General features: G+C 37.4%; 1 protein-coding gene and 1 non-coding gene across 2 annotated transcripts; one reads left to right on the forward strand and one right to left on the reverse strand.

Annotated features, from left to right (window-relative positions):
• The first annotated feature begins 12,251 nt into the window (after positions 1-12,251).
• Positions 12,252-12,323, forward strand: TRNAT-UGU (transfer RNA threonine (anticodon UGU)). The gene has a single exon. It is a non-coding gene; the product is annotated as a tRNA-Thr (tRNA).
• Positions 12,324-12,857: 534 nt separating this feature from the next.
• LOC133858782 (serine/threonine-protein kinase-like protein ACR4) lies at positions 12,858-16,695 on the reverse strand. The gene has a single exon (XM_062294244.1). It carries the CDS (start codon positions 16,008-16,010, stop codon positions 13,245-13,247), a length of 2,766 nt encoding a protein of 921 aa, XP_062150228.1. The 5' UTR covers positions 16,011-16,695; the 3' UTR covers positions 12,858-13,244.
• Between the last annotated feature and the right edge of the window lie 791 nt (positions 16,696-17,486).

Here is a 17,486-nt window from a genome sequence, read left to right on the forward strand (position 1 = left end):
TGACTATACCAGAATTTAACCTTTTTGCATCTCCAGGTTCTTTCTTCTCTTTACTCATATGATTTGCTACGTTATGCTCCTAAGGGTGGTCGAAGCCACCCATGGAGCATTTGGAGGCCATGAGGGTGGCCGGAGCCACCCCCAAATGTGAAGCCGCCCTCAAAATTATTATTATTATTATTATATTTTATTTTTTAAGTCGTTTTTTTAAATAATAATAATAATAATAATAATAAAAATTGATATTTTTTTTTATGGATAAATTATTTTTTTTAGGGATATTTTCGGAAGAATTGACTACATTGCAAATTTTTAAAACTTTGTTGGAATGCATTGCAAGTTTATTTCACTTTGGAGGTAAGATTGCAATTTGGGTGAAACATTGGGGGAATGAAATGTAGTTTTCCCTTGATGAAATTATTTTTTTCGGTGTTTGGCTTGTACAAAAAAATATCGATGGCGAAAAACGACCGGCGATGGCATTCTGGCCAAACTAGCCATATTTTGGCATGGCCGGCTGGATTCCAGCAACAGTGGTCGGAATCTAGCACAGTGGCCGAATTTCGGCCACTGGCCTATGTTGCTGAAATCTAGCCACTGTGCTAGATTCTGGTAACTGTCGCCGGAATCCGGCCAACTAGCTTGAATCTGGCATAGTAGTTAGATTTCAGTTAGTATCGTCGAAATCTAGTCTAGCGACACTGATCGGAATCCGGCCAGTGCTGCCAGATTCCGGCTACCGGATCCCAAAATTTGGAGAGAAACGTGCATGTAACAACGAGAAGTTTAAATTCAAAAAATGATTTATGTTTTAAAAATCGCAAATCATTTTTTAAAAATTAAATAGGTTTTTTTCTGTCAAACTAAAATTAATTTTCATTGACCATCATTTTCAGTTGCGCTAAACACCAAAAAAAATAAAATAAGAAAATAAGAAAATAAGAAAAAGAAAAAAAAGAAGAAATTATGCTTAAACAAATCGAGCCTAATTAGATTGATTTCTTCTCCGAATCCTATATTAATGAATAAAATTCACTACATAATGAATTATTTCTTTTTCTATTAGCTCTTAATTACGTGTTAAAAACCCTTAAAATTAGATCAAATATTGGGACTTTTTAGGTTCAAGATTAATAAAATTGTAAGAGAAATCACCAAGTTCTACCTTGAGTTTTTTCAATGTGACAGCTTACTCCATGAACATCTAATTTTATCAATTAACCCTTGAGTTAAACTATACGGCAAATGAGCCATTTTGTTGAAATTTCTATCCTACTGTTAATGTGAGTTCTGCCACCTGTACAATTTTACAATTTAGACCCGCCAACGAGCTTTCCATGTGAAATTTTTATTATACTCTTGAAAAAAAAAAAAAAAAATACAAAAAGCAAAGAATTTTTTTTCAAAAAGGCCAAAAGGAAGAAGCGGGGGCCATCCCTACCCTTTGAGAGGGTGGAGGTACCCCCTCACAAAAGTGTGGCCTCTTCTTGTTAGGTTGCCCCTTCCCCTGGGGTGGGTTAATAAACATAATTGTTTTGACTTTCTTCAATGAATTACTAGGGTGGATTTAAGCACATATTGAAAAACAAAGGCAAAATGAAGCACATGTGCTCCAATCCAAATGGATCCAGTTTCAACTGGAACAGGACCCAAACCAAATCCAATTTGAGTTTGGTTTGAGTTTAATTTCAACTGAAATTTCCCCCAAGTCAAATCCGATTTATAATAAGGTTAGATACATTTTTGCCACCTGTGACTTAAAGACTTTATTTTTTGTCCCCTGTGCTTTTCTTTAGCCATAAACAATGTAATATCTGTGATACGAAATGAAGCACAAAGAGCAAAAAATAAAATCTTTAAACCATAGGGAGGTCAAGGGTATTTAACCCTTTATAATATTGCAAATGTGATGAGTTAAGCTTATTTAATTGTTTGTCATTTTTTTAGTTTTCTAATTAAGTTCATTGTTGTAACGCCCTAAAATTAGTTTATTAAAATAATTAACTTGGAGAGTGTTACTCGTAATTCCTCCACTCTAATAGCTTGTAATTATTAGGATTTACTATTCTAAACACTATCATAATAAAATATAGCAGAAAAGAATGATCTAAGGCAAAATTAAATATTTTTAATAATATCCTTGACTAGCATCAATACAAACACAAAGCTCCCAAATAATTATAACTACAACATTAACATCTTCTAACTATTCTATGCAAACCTAACTATATGAGCCATTTGCTCAACATCTTCATCCCAGCGAAATGCTCAACCCTGCGGATCATCAAACTTGCTAATCTGCAAAACACAAAGGTATTTCACAAATGAAAAATTAACTGCATAAGTCCACAACTTAGTAAGTAAATTATAATGGAACTTGTTATGTGATGAGCATTAAGTACCAAACAATTTCCTTAAACCTTTGATAATCGAGAATATCACGGGTTTCACAAAATTGATAGGTGTTTCCCTTGCTATTACGCCAATAAGAAAATGGGTTTAACTTTAAGGTATAGTAAGCCTCTTTCAAGGATAATTAACATTTAATGCAGAAATCATGCTGGTGGGAAATCATATACATAATTATACATTAGTAATAACTTTTATCCATATGGTATGTCCGAGATATTAACCACTTCTTAGTAGGGTTGGCACTGTCTCTAGGGACCTGTAGTATAACACCGGTACCCCAAATGTTGTCGTATACCGTCCATCATTAGTAGCCCTACCGGGTTCGACCCCGGGTGACCTACACTGCTAATGACGTATGTTTGTAGTTAACACCAGTCAAATATGGATCCACTGGTCACGCTATAAACCATTAGTGCCAAGACAACTGTAAACTATAAACTATGGACCATAGGGTCAAGTCTATATATTGTACCTGTGTTGCCATCCATACATGACGATCCACAGTAAGGGTGTACAAGCGAGGTGGTTATTAACCGCTAACCACTAATAACTGACAACAACCATTAATCAGATAACTGTATAACCAAATAACAGGAAATAATGACAACCGAATAACCGGACAACTGCCTAGGCCGGTTGCAGTTACCAGTTATAGGTATTTAGAAAAGCAGTTAATAACCGGGTAACCGGTTTTTAATATATATATAAAGCAATTCACACTGCTCCTCATTTTCACTTCTTAAGTTTATTTAAAACCTTAAGTTGAGAATTCATTGTTTTGGATGTTCATGTGATCATAATAATTTCTCCCAAACTTCCAGTGATTTTGACCATAGATCTAAAAAAAAACTCAACAATCAAGTTCTTTCCACTGGACGACGTCAAAATAAGAAATGCCTTGATTATTTTAGTGAGTCGTTGGTATGTGAACAACCAATACAGCATTATCTTTTCTTAATTCAACTCCTCTAAGACATGAAACGAATCCACATTTTCCTAATGAAGGAGCCTAAAATCGACTGAAAGCTACCAATACCAAGCATAGTATCACTTTAGGCACAACTTTATCACTCATGTATCGTACTATAGATTTTGTATAGATTTCAAAAGAAAAAAAAAATCAACAATTTAAAAAAACGGTTATCGGTTAAAAATCGGTTTTTAATAACTGGATAATCGTCGACTGTAGTTGCAGTTATTTAAAAGTGAATAACCGAGTACCCCGGTTGTTGTTGCGGTTGCGGTTATGAGGAAATAACCGCAACCGGTTGTACACCCCTAAATTTCACAGTATATAATCAATTCTCAAAATATTAGGCTCATAACATAAACCATTTAAGTAAACATCATGTGTGAAACATCAAGTCATTTATAACGGAAAATACCACAGTTGCATATTAAAGAGTTTATCCATTCCGTAAGCATTTACTTACCTCGGTCACTTATCCACATATCCAAACATCTTAATCCACACGTCATTACAATACATACTCTAATATTAGACATATACCACCCTAAAAATCATAATCTTACACGTGGAACCCTAATCATGCGGTTAAAACCCTAGTTTATGCCTTACTATCACCATTAAATGTTTGGTTCTCGAGGATCGAACATTCAATCCTCTATAATAGCAACTAAAACTTAAGATTAACTACGGAAATCCTAATCTCATGCAATAACAAAACTTCTAATCGTCACAAAAGCCCCAATACACAAAATCCACCAATCACAATCATTACCAATATCCCAAACTTCATACGTCAACTTATAAGTCAAAATTATTAAGATATTATTATTATCATAGTTGAAAACTCTTTTGCTATTTATACAAGATAGAGGCATTAAAACGTGGATTAATATGTGTTTTATATATATATATATATATGTGTGTGTGTGTGTGTGTGTGTGTGTGTGTGTGTGTTAGTATTTTGGCCTCATTCTGTGTTTCGACAAAATCATTTGTATATGTAAAGATGTTGTAAACAGGGTTTCCATTTGTCAGAGCATTTTCAGAAGACTCTGCACTGAAGATAGAAGATTTTAGATTCCCTGTCAGCCGTCCGGATGAAGTGTCATCCCGTCCGGACGTCCATCTGTCCATTGTTCCATCCGTCCGGATGACGTGTTATCCCGTCCGGACGCCAGACCGACCAGCATCATCCGTCCGGACGACGTATCTTTTCCGTCAAGACCCTACCCAATGTCGAGAAGCTTCTGTTCCAGCTTGCATCCGTCTGGACATCTCAGCAGCCCATCCGGACGTCCATCAGTGATCGATCAGCTTCAGATTCTTTCCAAGTTCAGAATATGGGAAGATTGATACACCGTCCGGACGATGTGGTTTCCCATCCGGACACACTCATAAATAAGGAAAAAATCGCAATTCAAATATCACCGTCCGGACGTCAGTCAACATTGGTCCAGACGTGCGCTCATCAGTTAAGGAAATTGTCGATTCGACTTCAACCGTCCGGACGTCTGCATCTCATGGTCCGGATGCACGCATAGCAGATATGGAAATTGCGTGTTGAATAATTGTCGTCCGGACGTTCATCCCCCTTGGTCTGGACCTGCGAAGCCTTATATGGAAATTACTTGCAGTGGACGTGCGACCGACCAGACGTCAGTGTCTCACCGTCCGGACGCGCCTCTTAAACAGGAAAGATTTTCAGCATAATTTTTGAAAATTCCTGTCATACAGTTGTCCGTCCGGACGGCCCAGGTTCACCGTCCAGACGGTGTTCGTACATATTACAGCAGTGGCCCATTCTGCACCCCAGCCTATAAATAGAGGCCCCTGGCATTGAGAACTGCAAGAATTCGGTATTGAATTCCACAAGAGCTCAAAGAAGTTCAAGATCCCTCTGAAGCTGTTACAAGTGTGATGCGCTACATCTGAAGTCTATCTTAGGGGTTGGCCCTAAGGTAAAGGATTCCATTGAAGACCCCTTCAGGTAGGAGACCTGGTTGGGAAGTGTTCGTGTTGGGTTACACGTCAGAGAGCAAGGTACGACCACTGCATCAAGTTAATGTGAGTGTTACTACCTTGTATCTAGCTTTGTCTTCTGAATAGTGGAATTCCTGGGTTTGGCTGCCCAGAGTGATTTTTTTCTTGATTGAGTTTCCACTTCGTCAACAAAATATTTATCTCCTTTAAATTCCGCATTTAATATTTTGTTGCACACTGTTCACACACACTGTTATAAATTAGAAGTCCATTTATTTTTCAATTGGTATCAGAACGAGTACACTCTGTTTAGGATATATTTCCTGAGTGTGATCCTCACCTCTTTGTGGCTTCTATTTTTTTAATTACACCTTTTATCATGAATTCTTCTCAGTTATCTAATGAGGATTCTGATATTAAGCTCTTTAAGGTTTTTAATAAATTGAAGAATGCTCAACATTCTAAAATTTCACATAAAGAGCTTAAAAAGGTGAAGCAAGAAAAAGAGTCTTTGATTGTTCAGTTGTCTGAATCACATTCTTTGATTGACTCTTTGAAATCTGAGAATACCATGCTCTTTGACATTATTGATAAACTTGAGAATAAATTAAAAGAATCTGAAGATCTCTTGAAAAAATTCTCTAGTAATAATTTGAAGAGCATGTTTTGTATTCATTCAGATGTTCCTAACAAGCCTGGTTTAATTGTTAATGATTTGAGTGTTTCTACTTCACATGCTTCTGATTCTGAATTAGATTCCATTATTATTAAGCCTGTGATAGTAGACACTGCTTGTTTGGATAATTCTTGCTTGAATAATTGTGTGATGCCCAAGCCCAAGGAATCAGGAACACGAGATAAGTTTGTTCATACTTGTCATAATTGTGGGAAAATTGGTCATATGAGGCCAAATTGTTATTTTTTGAAATTCCACAGGCCTTGGATTAAGCAGGATGCTATGAGGAAAAGTAAAGTTGATGATTCTTCCTCAGCAAAATATGTCCCTCTGCATAGGAGACATATAAAAGGTAAAGGCAATGTTATTTGTAAGAATGATAATCATAATTTTGCAGAGAATACAAAGAAGCATTCAAACAAAATAAGCTTGCCTACCTGTCGTCACTACGGCATCACCGATCACATCCGATCCAAATGCCCACAACTCCAGAAGTTGAAGGTTCAGAGGAAGCTGCCAACCAGAGCTACATCAAGCACTCTACCTCCTACGGCGCTTCAGGCTCCACGGCATCAGCAGTAGTTTGTTCCTGCCTATCAGAGTGGCAAATCAAAGAAGAATAAATCAAGGCGCTACAAGAGAAAGCCGCAAAAGCCCATTAGCTACCATGACTATGAAGGGTTTCTAAGCCTGATGCAAGGTATGCTAAAGAGAATGGACAACATGGGCAAGACCTGCAAGCTACCGCCACGAGTCAAGCAGGTATGGGTCAAGAAGGATGAGACCATTCACCACTTGAGGGGGAGTGGACTCACCTAGTAAATGTGAAGTCTTCCCATGCCTAGGATTTTGGTTCCTAAATCCTATTGCATGTCAGGTATGTTTGCATTGCATCGTTTATCATGTCATATCTTATTCATGCCTTGCATTCTATTTGAGGAACCTTTTATTCTATCCCTATATTTTCTCTAGTTTTCTTGAGAAACATCTGCAGATATTTTTTTTTTGGGATGACAGTTAAAGCACGTCAGGAGGCTGCTTTTCTGTCTTGGTATTTCTAAACCTCTCTCCATGAGGACAGGTTTGGTTTTACCTTACATGCTGGGATTAGATGTCATTTCCTTTTCCATAAGCATGTCTTTGTTGTTTTTTTTTTTGTCTCATTTTTAAAAAAAAAAAAAAAAAAAAAAAAAAAAAAAAAAAAAAAAATTGGGGAGAAGATGTGGAACTTTATTTCTTTCTTTTGATAGCTTTTCAGATATTGCATGTGCTTTTGCCTGATATCTCAGTTCATTATGCATTGATTAAATATGCTTATATATGATTGAGAGTTTATGCATGATATCTGCTAAGTTTTCGTGTTGCATCTTAATGACAGATAGTTACTTTTCTCATGCGATGAAAATGTCCACTATCTAAGACTCCCCTAAGGTACATCTTTTCCTTCTCTGACTTTTTGCTTCTAAAAATTCTAGATAAGAGAAGAGGTCTTTGATTAAGATGGTCAAATTGACCACATGCTAGTTGAACCTAGAGCCTAAAAATTCTGGCACTCTCTAAGTTGCAGCACCATAAGAATCAAGCAGTAAATCATATGCATTATGCGCTTTTAAATTGTATATTCATTGCTTATGTGCTGAATTTGCTATATGCCTTGCCCTCTACGTGCAAGTAAAAATTTTACTTTGTCCTTCGTGGTACAAGTAAAACAATTAGGTGCTGCATCTTAGGGGGAGTGTATCAGATGAGGGTGGCTAGGCCCTAGTAAGATAAGGTTTGACTTTTGGCTGATCTTTCATTGATTTTCTCTCTTGTTTGGAAAATTTAGTTGTTTTTTGTCATATCAGTGAATTTCATACCTTATTGAGAAAGTCTTCACACACACGCGCGCATTGCATGAGTTGAGTAATCTATTTAAAATTTATATCTGCAGGGAAATTTGTTCTTGTTGAATACTTAACTCTCATTTATATCTTTGCATATTTTTGCAATGCTATTTGACTGCTTTATCAGTTGATTATACATGCGTGTTCTGAAGCTAACTTTTGGGAAAAATATTTTTCTGCATATTTTCCTCAAGTTTCAGATTTTAAAGTGTGAAGCATTCGGACAAACCTATTCTTCATCCAGACGAGAGCAGTCTTGCCATATGTTGACCTAGCAGTTGCACATCCGGACAGGATCTCTATAGGTTTAAGACTTGCTTCTCTTTCTCTGCCATACACACATCTTTGCATTTTATATTGATTTTTCATGTTGTGTGTTTTTCTCGTTGATTTCTCCCGAGATTTTGGCATTCTTTGCACATCTCTTCTCATCCCATGATCTTCATTGTGTCTTCCGTTATTCTTTTAAGTTTTTGTGCTTTTAGAATATTGGAATATTTGTTGATTGAGATATTTTCCTGAGATATTGTGCATGAAAATCCTTATTTGTCTGTGTGTTGGGCAGATCTTGATCTATTTATGCATTATGAGTAGCTACATTGCTTATATTTCTCTTTGGCATCCATTTGAAAGCCGTCTTAAATACCACATTATTTTTGGAACTAACAGGATCTAATGGTATTTTTGGAAGTATTTCTGGTTGGTTTTGATTCAATAATATGATATCCAGCGGCTCCGCCCAGAATGGCCAAATGGGGAGTTTGTTAATATTTTGGCCTCATTCTGTGTTTGGACAAAATCACTTGTATATGTAAAGATGCTGTAAACATGGTTTCCACTTGTCAGAGCATTTTCAGAAGACTCTGCACTGAAGATAGAAGATTTCAGATTCATTGTCAGCCGTCCGGACGAAGTGTCATCCCGTCCGGACGCCCATCTGTCCACTGTTCCATCTGTCTGGACATCTCAGCAGCCCGTCCGGACGTCCATCAGTGATCGATCAACTTCAGATTCTTTCCAAGTTCAGAATATGGGAAGATTGATACACCATCCGGACGATGTGGTTTCCCGTCCGGACGCGCTCATAAATAAGGCAAGAATCTCAATTCAAATATCACCGTCCGGACGTCAGTCAGCATTGGTCCGGACGCGCGCTCATCAGTTAAGGAAATTGCCGATTCGACTTCAACCGTCCGGACGTCTGGCATCTCATGGTCCGGACGCACGCATAGCAGATATGGAAATTGTGTTGAAGAATTACCGTCCGGACTTTCATCCCCCTTGGTCCGGACGCGCGAAGCCTTATATGGAAATTACTTGCAGCGGACGTGTGACCGTCTGGACGTCAGTGTCTCATCGTCCGGACACGTCTCTTAAACAGGAAAGATTTTCAGCATAATTTTTGAAAAATCCTGTCGCACAGTTGTCCGTCCGGACGGCCCAGGTTCACCGTCCGGACGGCGTCCATACATATTACAGCAGTCACCCATTCTGCACCCCAGCCTATAAATAGAGGCCCTGGGCATTAAGAACTACAAGAATTCAGTATTGAATTCCACAAGAGCTCAGAGAAGTTCAAGATCCCTATGAAGCCTTATAAGTGTGCTGCGCTACATCTGAAGTCTATCTTAGGGGTTGGCCCTAAGGTAAAGGATTTCATTGAAGACCCCTTCAGGTAGGAGTCCTGGTTGGGAAGCGTTCGTGTTGGGTTACACGTCAGAGAGCAAGGTAAGACAACTGCATCAGGTTAATGTGAGTGTTACTACCTTGTATCTAGCTTTGTCTTCTGAATAGTGGAATTCCTGGGTTTGGCTGCCCCAGAGTGGTTTTTCTCTTGATTGAGTTTCCACTTCGTCAACAAAATATTTGTCTCCTTTAAATTCCGCATTTAATATTTTGTTGTACACTGTTCACACACACTTGTATAAATTAGAAGTCCATTTATTTTTCAATTTTATATATATATATCAAATCAAATCTCAAGATTTATAGTCCTCATGCACGGATCTACTTTCTTATAATAAAAATGTCAACCTTATCTATTAACATTGAAAAAAATATGTCTAAGCATAATTAGCTACAAAGTTCAATAGTAATGAATGCATGAAAACGAAGCATTAGAGATTTGAGTTAAGATTAATACCTTAAGGTAGAAGCTCTCTAAGCTTTGAGGAACAAAATCCTCCAAGAGAAGTCATCTCTTTCTCTCTCCTTCTTCTCTCTTTCTCACTATAGGGTTTCAAAGGCAAAGGGTCGAGGATTTTGTTTGAGTATCGAGAAAAAGCTGAAATTCAGGCTCCCTATGACTTCGTCGGCACCAAGCCATGGCCTACCGGCCAGGCGTCACCGCCCGCTCCAACTGGTAGCTAGCCCACCGGCTAGGTCTCTCTCCCTTTTGATCTCTCCCCTTTCTTCTTCTCTTTTCTTTCTTTTGCATTCTCGGTCTTTCTTTCTCAGTGATTGAAAAAGAAAGAAAAAGAACAAGAAGGAAAAAGGAAAGGAAAAAAGGGGAAAAGAGAAAAGAAGAAAAAAGAAGATGGGCGTGCGTTAAAAAAAATGTCATATTTTCTCTAAAGAACTTAAAATAATAAATCTGAAAAAGAAAAGAAAACAGTTTCTGTCTAGAAAATTCCTGCTGAGCTTGATTCTTGACTCTTGATTCTTCACAATTTTTTTGTTTCAGATGAGGTGAGGAGAAGAAGACCATCGTTTGGGTTTTATATAGGAAGATGGAGGTAGAAGGGATAGCTGCATGTCTTCAACGTGGTTCTAGGGGAACTGCAATGTGGCGTGAGTTTTGCAAAGTGGCGATGGTTTCATGCATGGCTTCAACATGTTCTAATGAAACTACAATGTGTAGGAGGAGGGCTGAAACGTGGAAGATGAAAGGGAGACATATCTATTGTTTTAAAAAAAAAAAAAAATTCAGATTTCTTGTTCTAGAGTAGCTTAATGCCACGACACCGTTTAAGGAGCCCTAAATTTTATTTGTTTTATTTTACAGAAAGTATTGTGCAGAATTTATAAAATTTTATACAAAAATCTCTTTTAATCTCTTCTAATAATACCGAATATTATATATATAAAAAAAAAAATATTCCAATTTTCTTTTTTCTCGGGTGTTATAATGGTAATTCAACTGGAATTACATTTAAACAGTTTTACATGAAGTTTTAGGCCATGAAAATTTCTGACGTAACCTTAATTGCATGTTTATGATCCATTTGAAAAAACAATTTTTATAGCATTTTATGAGTTATAGGCTTTGTACTAAAAACCGTAGATTAATTTTATAAAACTAGCACTTAGATTAAGCTACCATGATTCAGCTAGGGTTTATTCTTCCTTGGCCGATTCATATGCTGTTAAAACATAATGTTTTTATAAATTTTGTAATTAAAACATAAAATCAAAATCAATGCTTTCATAAAACTCATTTAACACAACCAACTCTACATGTAACATGAATTCAGTTTCTACATGTTTTGATGATTTTATGAAATCCAAATGAGGCATTCAGTCATAATCAAATCATAAAAATCATATTGAATGAGTTCAGGATATTCATGCTATATGATTCAGTCATATCAAAGAAAAATGCTTTGCAATTGAAAATTTCTAGTTTAGACCCCAAGTTGTTTAAACACAATATTCTCAATTCAATTGTCATTTCAGCCACCACATATCAAAATCAAAATCTAAGAAAGCAATAAATTAATCAACACGTAGATTTTAGTAACGAAGTGAAAACCTATTTGAAGAACTCTTCAAATATTAAAACCATGTGATCGAAAAGAGAAAACATGATTTGTATGCATTCGGCCATCCTATAAAATATCATGTTTATCATTCAGATCTCATTTTCATATTCTAATTAAGATGTTTAAAAATTGGTTAAGCCATAAAAACATCATGTGATCATATGAACATGTCAAGAAAAATACTACTTCATCAAATGGGCTAACCAAGAAAAACATCATGTTATATCTTTTTGAAATCATATTTTCTATGACTTTAAAACATACCCATCGATCAATACAAGAAATCATAAAGCTTAGAACACAAAGAAAAGAATCAAGAGATACTAGCCTAGGGATTTGATGCAAGAAAGAAGATTAAGCTGTTTCCTTTTTGCAAAAACTGCTTTGGAGTAGAAAAATTGCTATGGCCGAATGGGTGTTCTTGGGGATAATTAGATTTGTGTTTTATATATAATGAAAATTATGTAGCTATTTAATTAATTAATCAACGCTTTTTTTGTCATATTAATTACGCATTAATCGTATTAGAATTATATAAAATTAATTTGGTACGTCTATTACCGCGAGCCCCTATAGCTCAGTGGTAGAGCGTCAGTCTTGTAAACTGAAGGTCCGTAGTTCGATCCTGCGTGGGGGCATGTCTCTATCTACAGTACATTTTTCATATTGGATCTCATTTTTCTTCATTGACAACGAAAAAACTCTACTTCAACCTCTTTTAATTATATTATCTCCTAATTTCATTTCTATTACTAAATTCTAATGTTATACGTCAATCTAAGTGCTTTTCAAACATTGTGGCGCACCTCATATTTCAAAGTATTATATGGACGAGTACTACCCGGACTGATCAAGAGCATGTTTTTCAAACATTGTGGCGCACCTCATATTTCAAAGTATTATATGGACGAGTACTACCCGGACTGATCAAGAGCATGTTTGAGATTGCGTTGAAAAATATGACTTTTTAAAAATAGCTTCACTTTTAAGCCCCTTTTTTTTTAACCAAATCAACTTTTTAGATTAAAAAAGTAATTTTTAAACTTCAAACGCAATTCCAATGGAGCAGCTTTAAACCATGCTAACAAAGCCAAAATTATTCTTCCAAAGTTTTCAATTCCACTGTAAAAATTGGAATACCTAGCAATAAAAAGGTACAGTTTTCCCACAACTTTTTCATTACACAATCATATCCATCACAAAAGAAAAACCAACAACTTCCAATTAGTCAGAAGTAGAAGCTACAAACAGGCAATTCAGCTATACAACCAATTAGCCAACAAAGAAACAGAAAGGAGTTACAAGACACAAAAGAATGCAAACTGCTAAAATCTTGTCTCCTGGATATTTGGAAACTACCAAATTGTCAGAAATGAATACATAAGAAACTAAATAAAGTCATGTGGTGGTCAATTATCGTGGCACTAGTATTCAAGGAAATTTCAACCTCCAATTCTTCTTTTCTAACATTTCAGCCTCCAAGAAACTGAATCCAAACCCACCAAGACCAATCAAAAATTTAAAACCTAAATTCTGCTTCAGAAGCTTTTTGGAACATTTCAGAAATTGTGCTGCAAGAACAACTTCTCTTGAGGAGAAGCAGGACCAATCTCTTCCTCCAAACTCCTCAACCCATCACCAACAACACTCGCTGCATTTCCCTGATTTTTTGCTTCTGAGTTTTTCCCATCGACATCTGCATCCGAGACCGACGACTTCCTCCTCTGGGAAGAAGTAACACTAGGAAAAGTTATCCATGAAGGTGCTCTGAACTCAAACCTTTGATCCTCAGCTTCTACCACATCAGTTTCTGAGACTGACCGATTAGAAGACCTTTGAGAGGATTTCTTGTGCAACCTACTACTTCCCAAAACTACCTCAGTAGGCAAAATTGGTTGCTCATTGCATGGGCTACCCATTAACTGCGCAAGCGCTCGCTCCAAAGCTGTTGTCACTTTATCCATTGATGGCCTCTCCTTCCCTCTCATTCTCACACATTTACAAGCTACATTTGAAATCCTCTTCAGGGCATCAAGATCAGATGGAGGTTTCAGAACTGGATCCAGAATTGCATTTATGTCCCCAGATTTAATCAAAGGAACTGCCCACTCAACTATATTTCCTTCTTCATATTGCATGTCAATGGCTTTCCTGCCACTAAGAATCTCTAGTAGTAAAACACCGAAGCTATATACATCAGATTTGGTTGTAAGGTAGTGAAGCCTGTAGTACTCAGGATCAAGATACCCAAGAGTTCCCGCAGGTAGCTCAGCCAGTGGGGAGCCACTATCTGCAGGTCCCAATAATGACAAACCAAAATCAGCCACTCGGGCATTGTGTTCTTCATCAATGAGGATGTTTGAGGACTTAATGTCTCGGTGAATTACAGGCGGGCAAGCGTAGCCATGCAAGTATTCAATTCCTCGTGCCGCTTGGACTGCAATCGTGACCCTTCGAACCCAATCCAGTTGCTCTTGCAGGGCGTTGTTCTTCCCATGAAGATGTTGATGCAAGGATCCATGAGCCATGAACTCGTAAACAAGGAGCCTTTCTCCACCTTCTTCACAATATCCAAGTAAATTGAGCAAATGTGCATGGTTCAATCTCGAGAGTAGATCAAGTTCCGTATGAAACTCTTTCGAATTCTTCTGCTTGTTGGGAGATGTTATCGCCCTTTTAACCGCTACTACAGTCCCATCCTTCAAAACCCCTTTGAAAACGCAGGAAAAACTTCCCTTTCCCACAAGGGATTCCTCTTTAAACCCACCAGTGGCTCTTTCAAGTTCCTCATAAGCGAACATCTGAGCCCTCCTTATCTTCAGCTCCTCCAAGTCAGGACGGATCTTCCCAGTATCTTTCTGGAACGCAGAACCAGTCCTATTAATCTTCTTGGACTTCGATTCCTTTGCTGAGCACTGACAGTTCTGTAACTTGTAGCGTACATACAATACTGCAGTTAAAGACACAATACTAACCAAGAAAACAGCAAAGGCAATCTCAGCAATGATGACTGGCAATTGCAGTGACCAAAACTTTTCAGTCTTCTTTCCATTAATGGCATTGGAATATGAAGAAGTACAATTTGAGTAGCATTCAGCTGAGAAACAACTTGAACAATTATATGCACACTGCCTATCAAATTTCAAAGTGCATTCAGAACTTTGGTACATTTCGACAGGGCAGCCATTGCTGCAGGGCATGCAAACACGAGAGTCAGGAGACTTGCAAGGGGCATTCTCAGGGCTGACTTCATAGAAACCGGGATTACATGGAGTAGACTTGCAGACTCCTGGGGAGACAGCTAAAGGAAGAGAGGAAGGAAATCCAAGACCCCAACAAATGGGTGAAAGAGATTTCTCAGCAAGAATTCCACAAGTGAAGTAATTTCCAGCAGCAATTTCATAAACCTTAATGCCACTAGGAGCCGGGGTGCTCGGTTTGATGATAAAACCCCAGCAAACGACCCCACGGTCAGAGCTCTTAATTCCGCAAGCATGAAACTTTCCCCCAACAACAGAAAGCATTGGAACATTTGGAGCTAAGTCTACATTTCCTTGATCCGCTTTGTCCACAGAAATTTCTTCCTCAATGTCCAAGCTCCTTCCCCAACAAAAGGCTCTACAATTTATCCCCTCTAAAATCCCACAAACATGATATCCACCAGCTGCAATCTTCTGAAACCTCAGGTCTTTAGGAATGAAGCTGATGACTCGGCTACTAGTCTCATCGCCCCAGCAGAAAACAGTCCTATTCTGAGAAAACAAACCACAATTGAATTCAGAACCCGCTGATATTGACTGAAGCTGACCATCAAAATCATAGTTTTTTGTCATGTTATAGCCCCAACAATCAACCAAAGAAGTGTTTCTGCGTCTTCCTGTTAAGGGTTTCCTTAAACCGCATAAGTGATAATCGCCAGCACTGATTTCTAAGTATTCAGCTCCTTTTGTCATGGGCTGAGGAACACCCATTTGAATATAACCACTGCTACCCCAACAATAAGGTTGATTAGAATCCATTAGAAGCCCACAAACAAAGCCGTCGCCAGCAGTTAGACCAACAAAGGGGAAATGAGCTGGTGTTCCATATATTATAGCCGAGTTTGATCCATAACATGTTACAAGATGAGACCCATCTGATTTTAAACCACAGAAAACAGGACCTTTCTCACCATAAGAAATGGCAATGGAAGACATGGAACCTAGACCTGAAACTAACCACCATAAATCAGATAGAACCATAAGCTCAACGAGAAACCCAGCTCTCCAAGTCTTCATATTCGTGACCCGAATGAGGATATCTCCTACTCCTATCAAAAACCCCATCACAAAAAGCCAACCTAAGTTTTCCAAGATAACAGACTGCTGCCCACCTAATAGAAAACTAGCAGAAAATGCCGTCTATAAGGAAAATCAGTCCTTCTGACGTTTATCTACTGGACTGAAACACCATCCTACTTCCTTGCTCCACAGTTAAGGAGAAGAAGAAACAGCATATAAGTTGAGTTTCCACAAATAAAACAGTAATTTTGAAGTGAATGTGACAAAAAAACACACATCAGAACTCAGAAGCTACTGATCAGCCAAAATTTACCAACACCTAGATCAGGACTTTCTACAGACAGAAAATTGACAAATACCAACCGTGAAAGCAACAACATAAAGAGAAACCCTGCTACTTTTTCTGTTCTTCTTCAAGACCAATGAGAGAAAAATATCAAATTTTCTTCTCTTTCTGCTGACAGAAATACTTACCAGACTACCAGTCAAGATGCATGATAGATTCCAGCAACTTTAGACCCAACAAACACTCCACAGAGCACCTTAGCTAGGAGCCATGGAGTTTTTTAAATTCTCTCAGGTTCATCAACAACACCCATGTATGACAAAGCCTCGTGATTCTCTCTCCATTGCATTGCATAGCTATTGCTTTTGGGAGTGTTAGTGAAGAGGTAAATTGCATGAAAAAGAAGAAGGATGGATGGTTGAAGGGTATTGCTGAATGTGTAGAGAGAGACTGAGAGAGAGGCTGCATTAAATGCCATAAAACTGCAACTTCTGAATATGGGCAAAGTGTTGGTGAAGGCATTAAATGAAAAGTTAATGCCATTTGATCTTTTCATGCCAGGATCGCTGCTCACTTGGGAACCAATCTCAATTTTATTTTTTCTTTCTTTGGTTTGGTTAATTGGTTTAGTGCAATTTTTGTTCCATAAAATGCTCTTTCCTACTCCATCATGCAAATTCAAATTCTCCCATGCCTTTGCTTCTAGTTTTGTGTGTAATTCTAGTGTTCATTGTCAACGCCTTCTTGCATGCATTCGAGATTTGTATGGAAAATTACAGTTTTTTTATTTTATTATTTTCTATGTTTGTGGGGCTCAATGCTATTTATTAGCCTTACTATTTAGGCAAACAATGGGAAAAATCCCCAACGCATAATAATTAGTGATATGCTTGGTGTAGCAATGTTTTCTTTTTTTCTTTTTCTTTTTTTTTTTTTCTTTTTTATTTTATTTTATTTTATTTTATCGTTGTAGCTATGTTTTAAATGTGACTGAACTATCCTCGTTGATTAATGCTAGACCTACACCCGATTTATAATTCTCTTACAACTTATTAATATGTGCCGGCATATGATCGCCAATTACTAAAACAATTTTTTTTTTTTTTTTTTTTTATGAACAATTACTAAAACAATTTTAACCATCTCTAATTACATATTAACACGTATTAGCAAGTTGTAAAAAAATTGTGCAAATTTATAATGACATTGATCTAATTAATGACAAGTCCAACATC

This window comes from Alnus glutinosa, chromosome 1 (genome assembly GCF_958979055.1).
Source record: "Alnus glutinosa chromosome 1, dhAlnGlut1.1, whole genome shotgun sequence".
Lineage (NCBI taxonomy): Eukaryota > Viridiplantae > Streptophyta > Magnoliopsida > Fagales > Betulaceae > Alnus > Alnus glutinosa.

Bases quoted from the DNA above. Each gene is read 5' to 3' on its own strand.
- LOC133858782 (XM_062294244.1), bottom strand. From the start codon at position 16,010: ATGGGGTTTTTGATAGGAGTAGGAGATATCCTCATTCGGGTCACGAAT.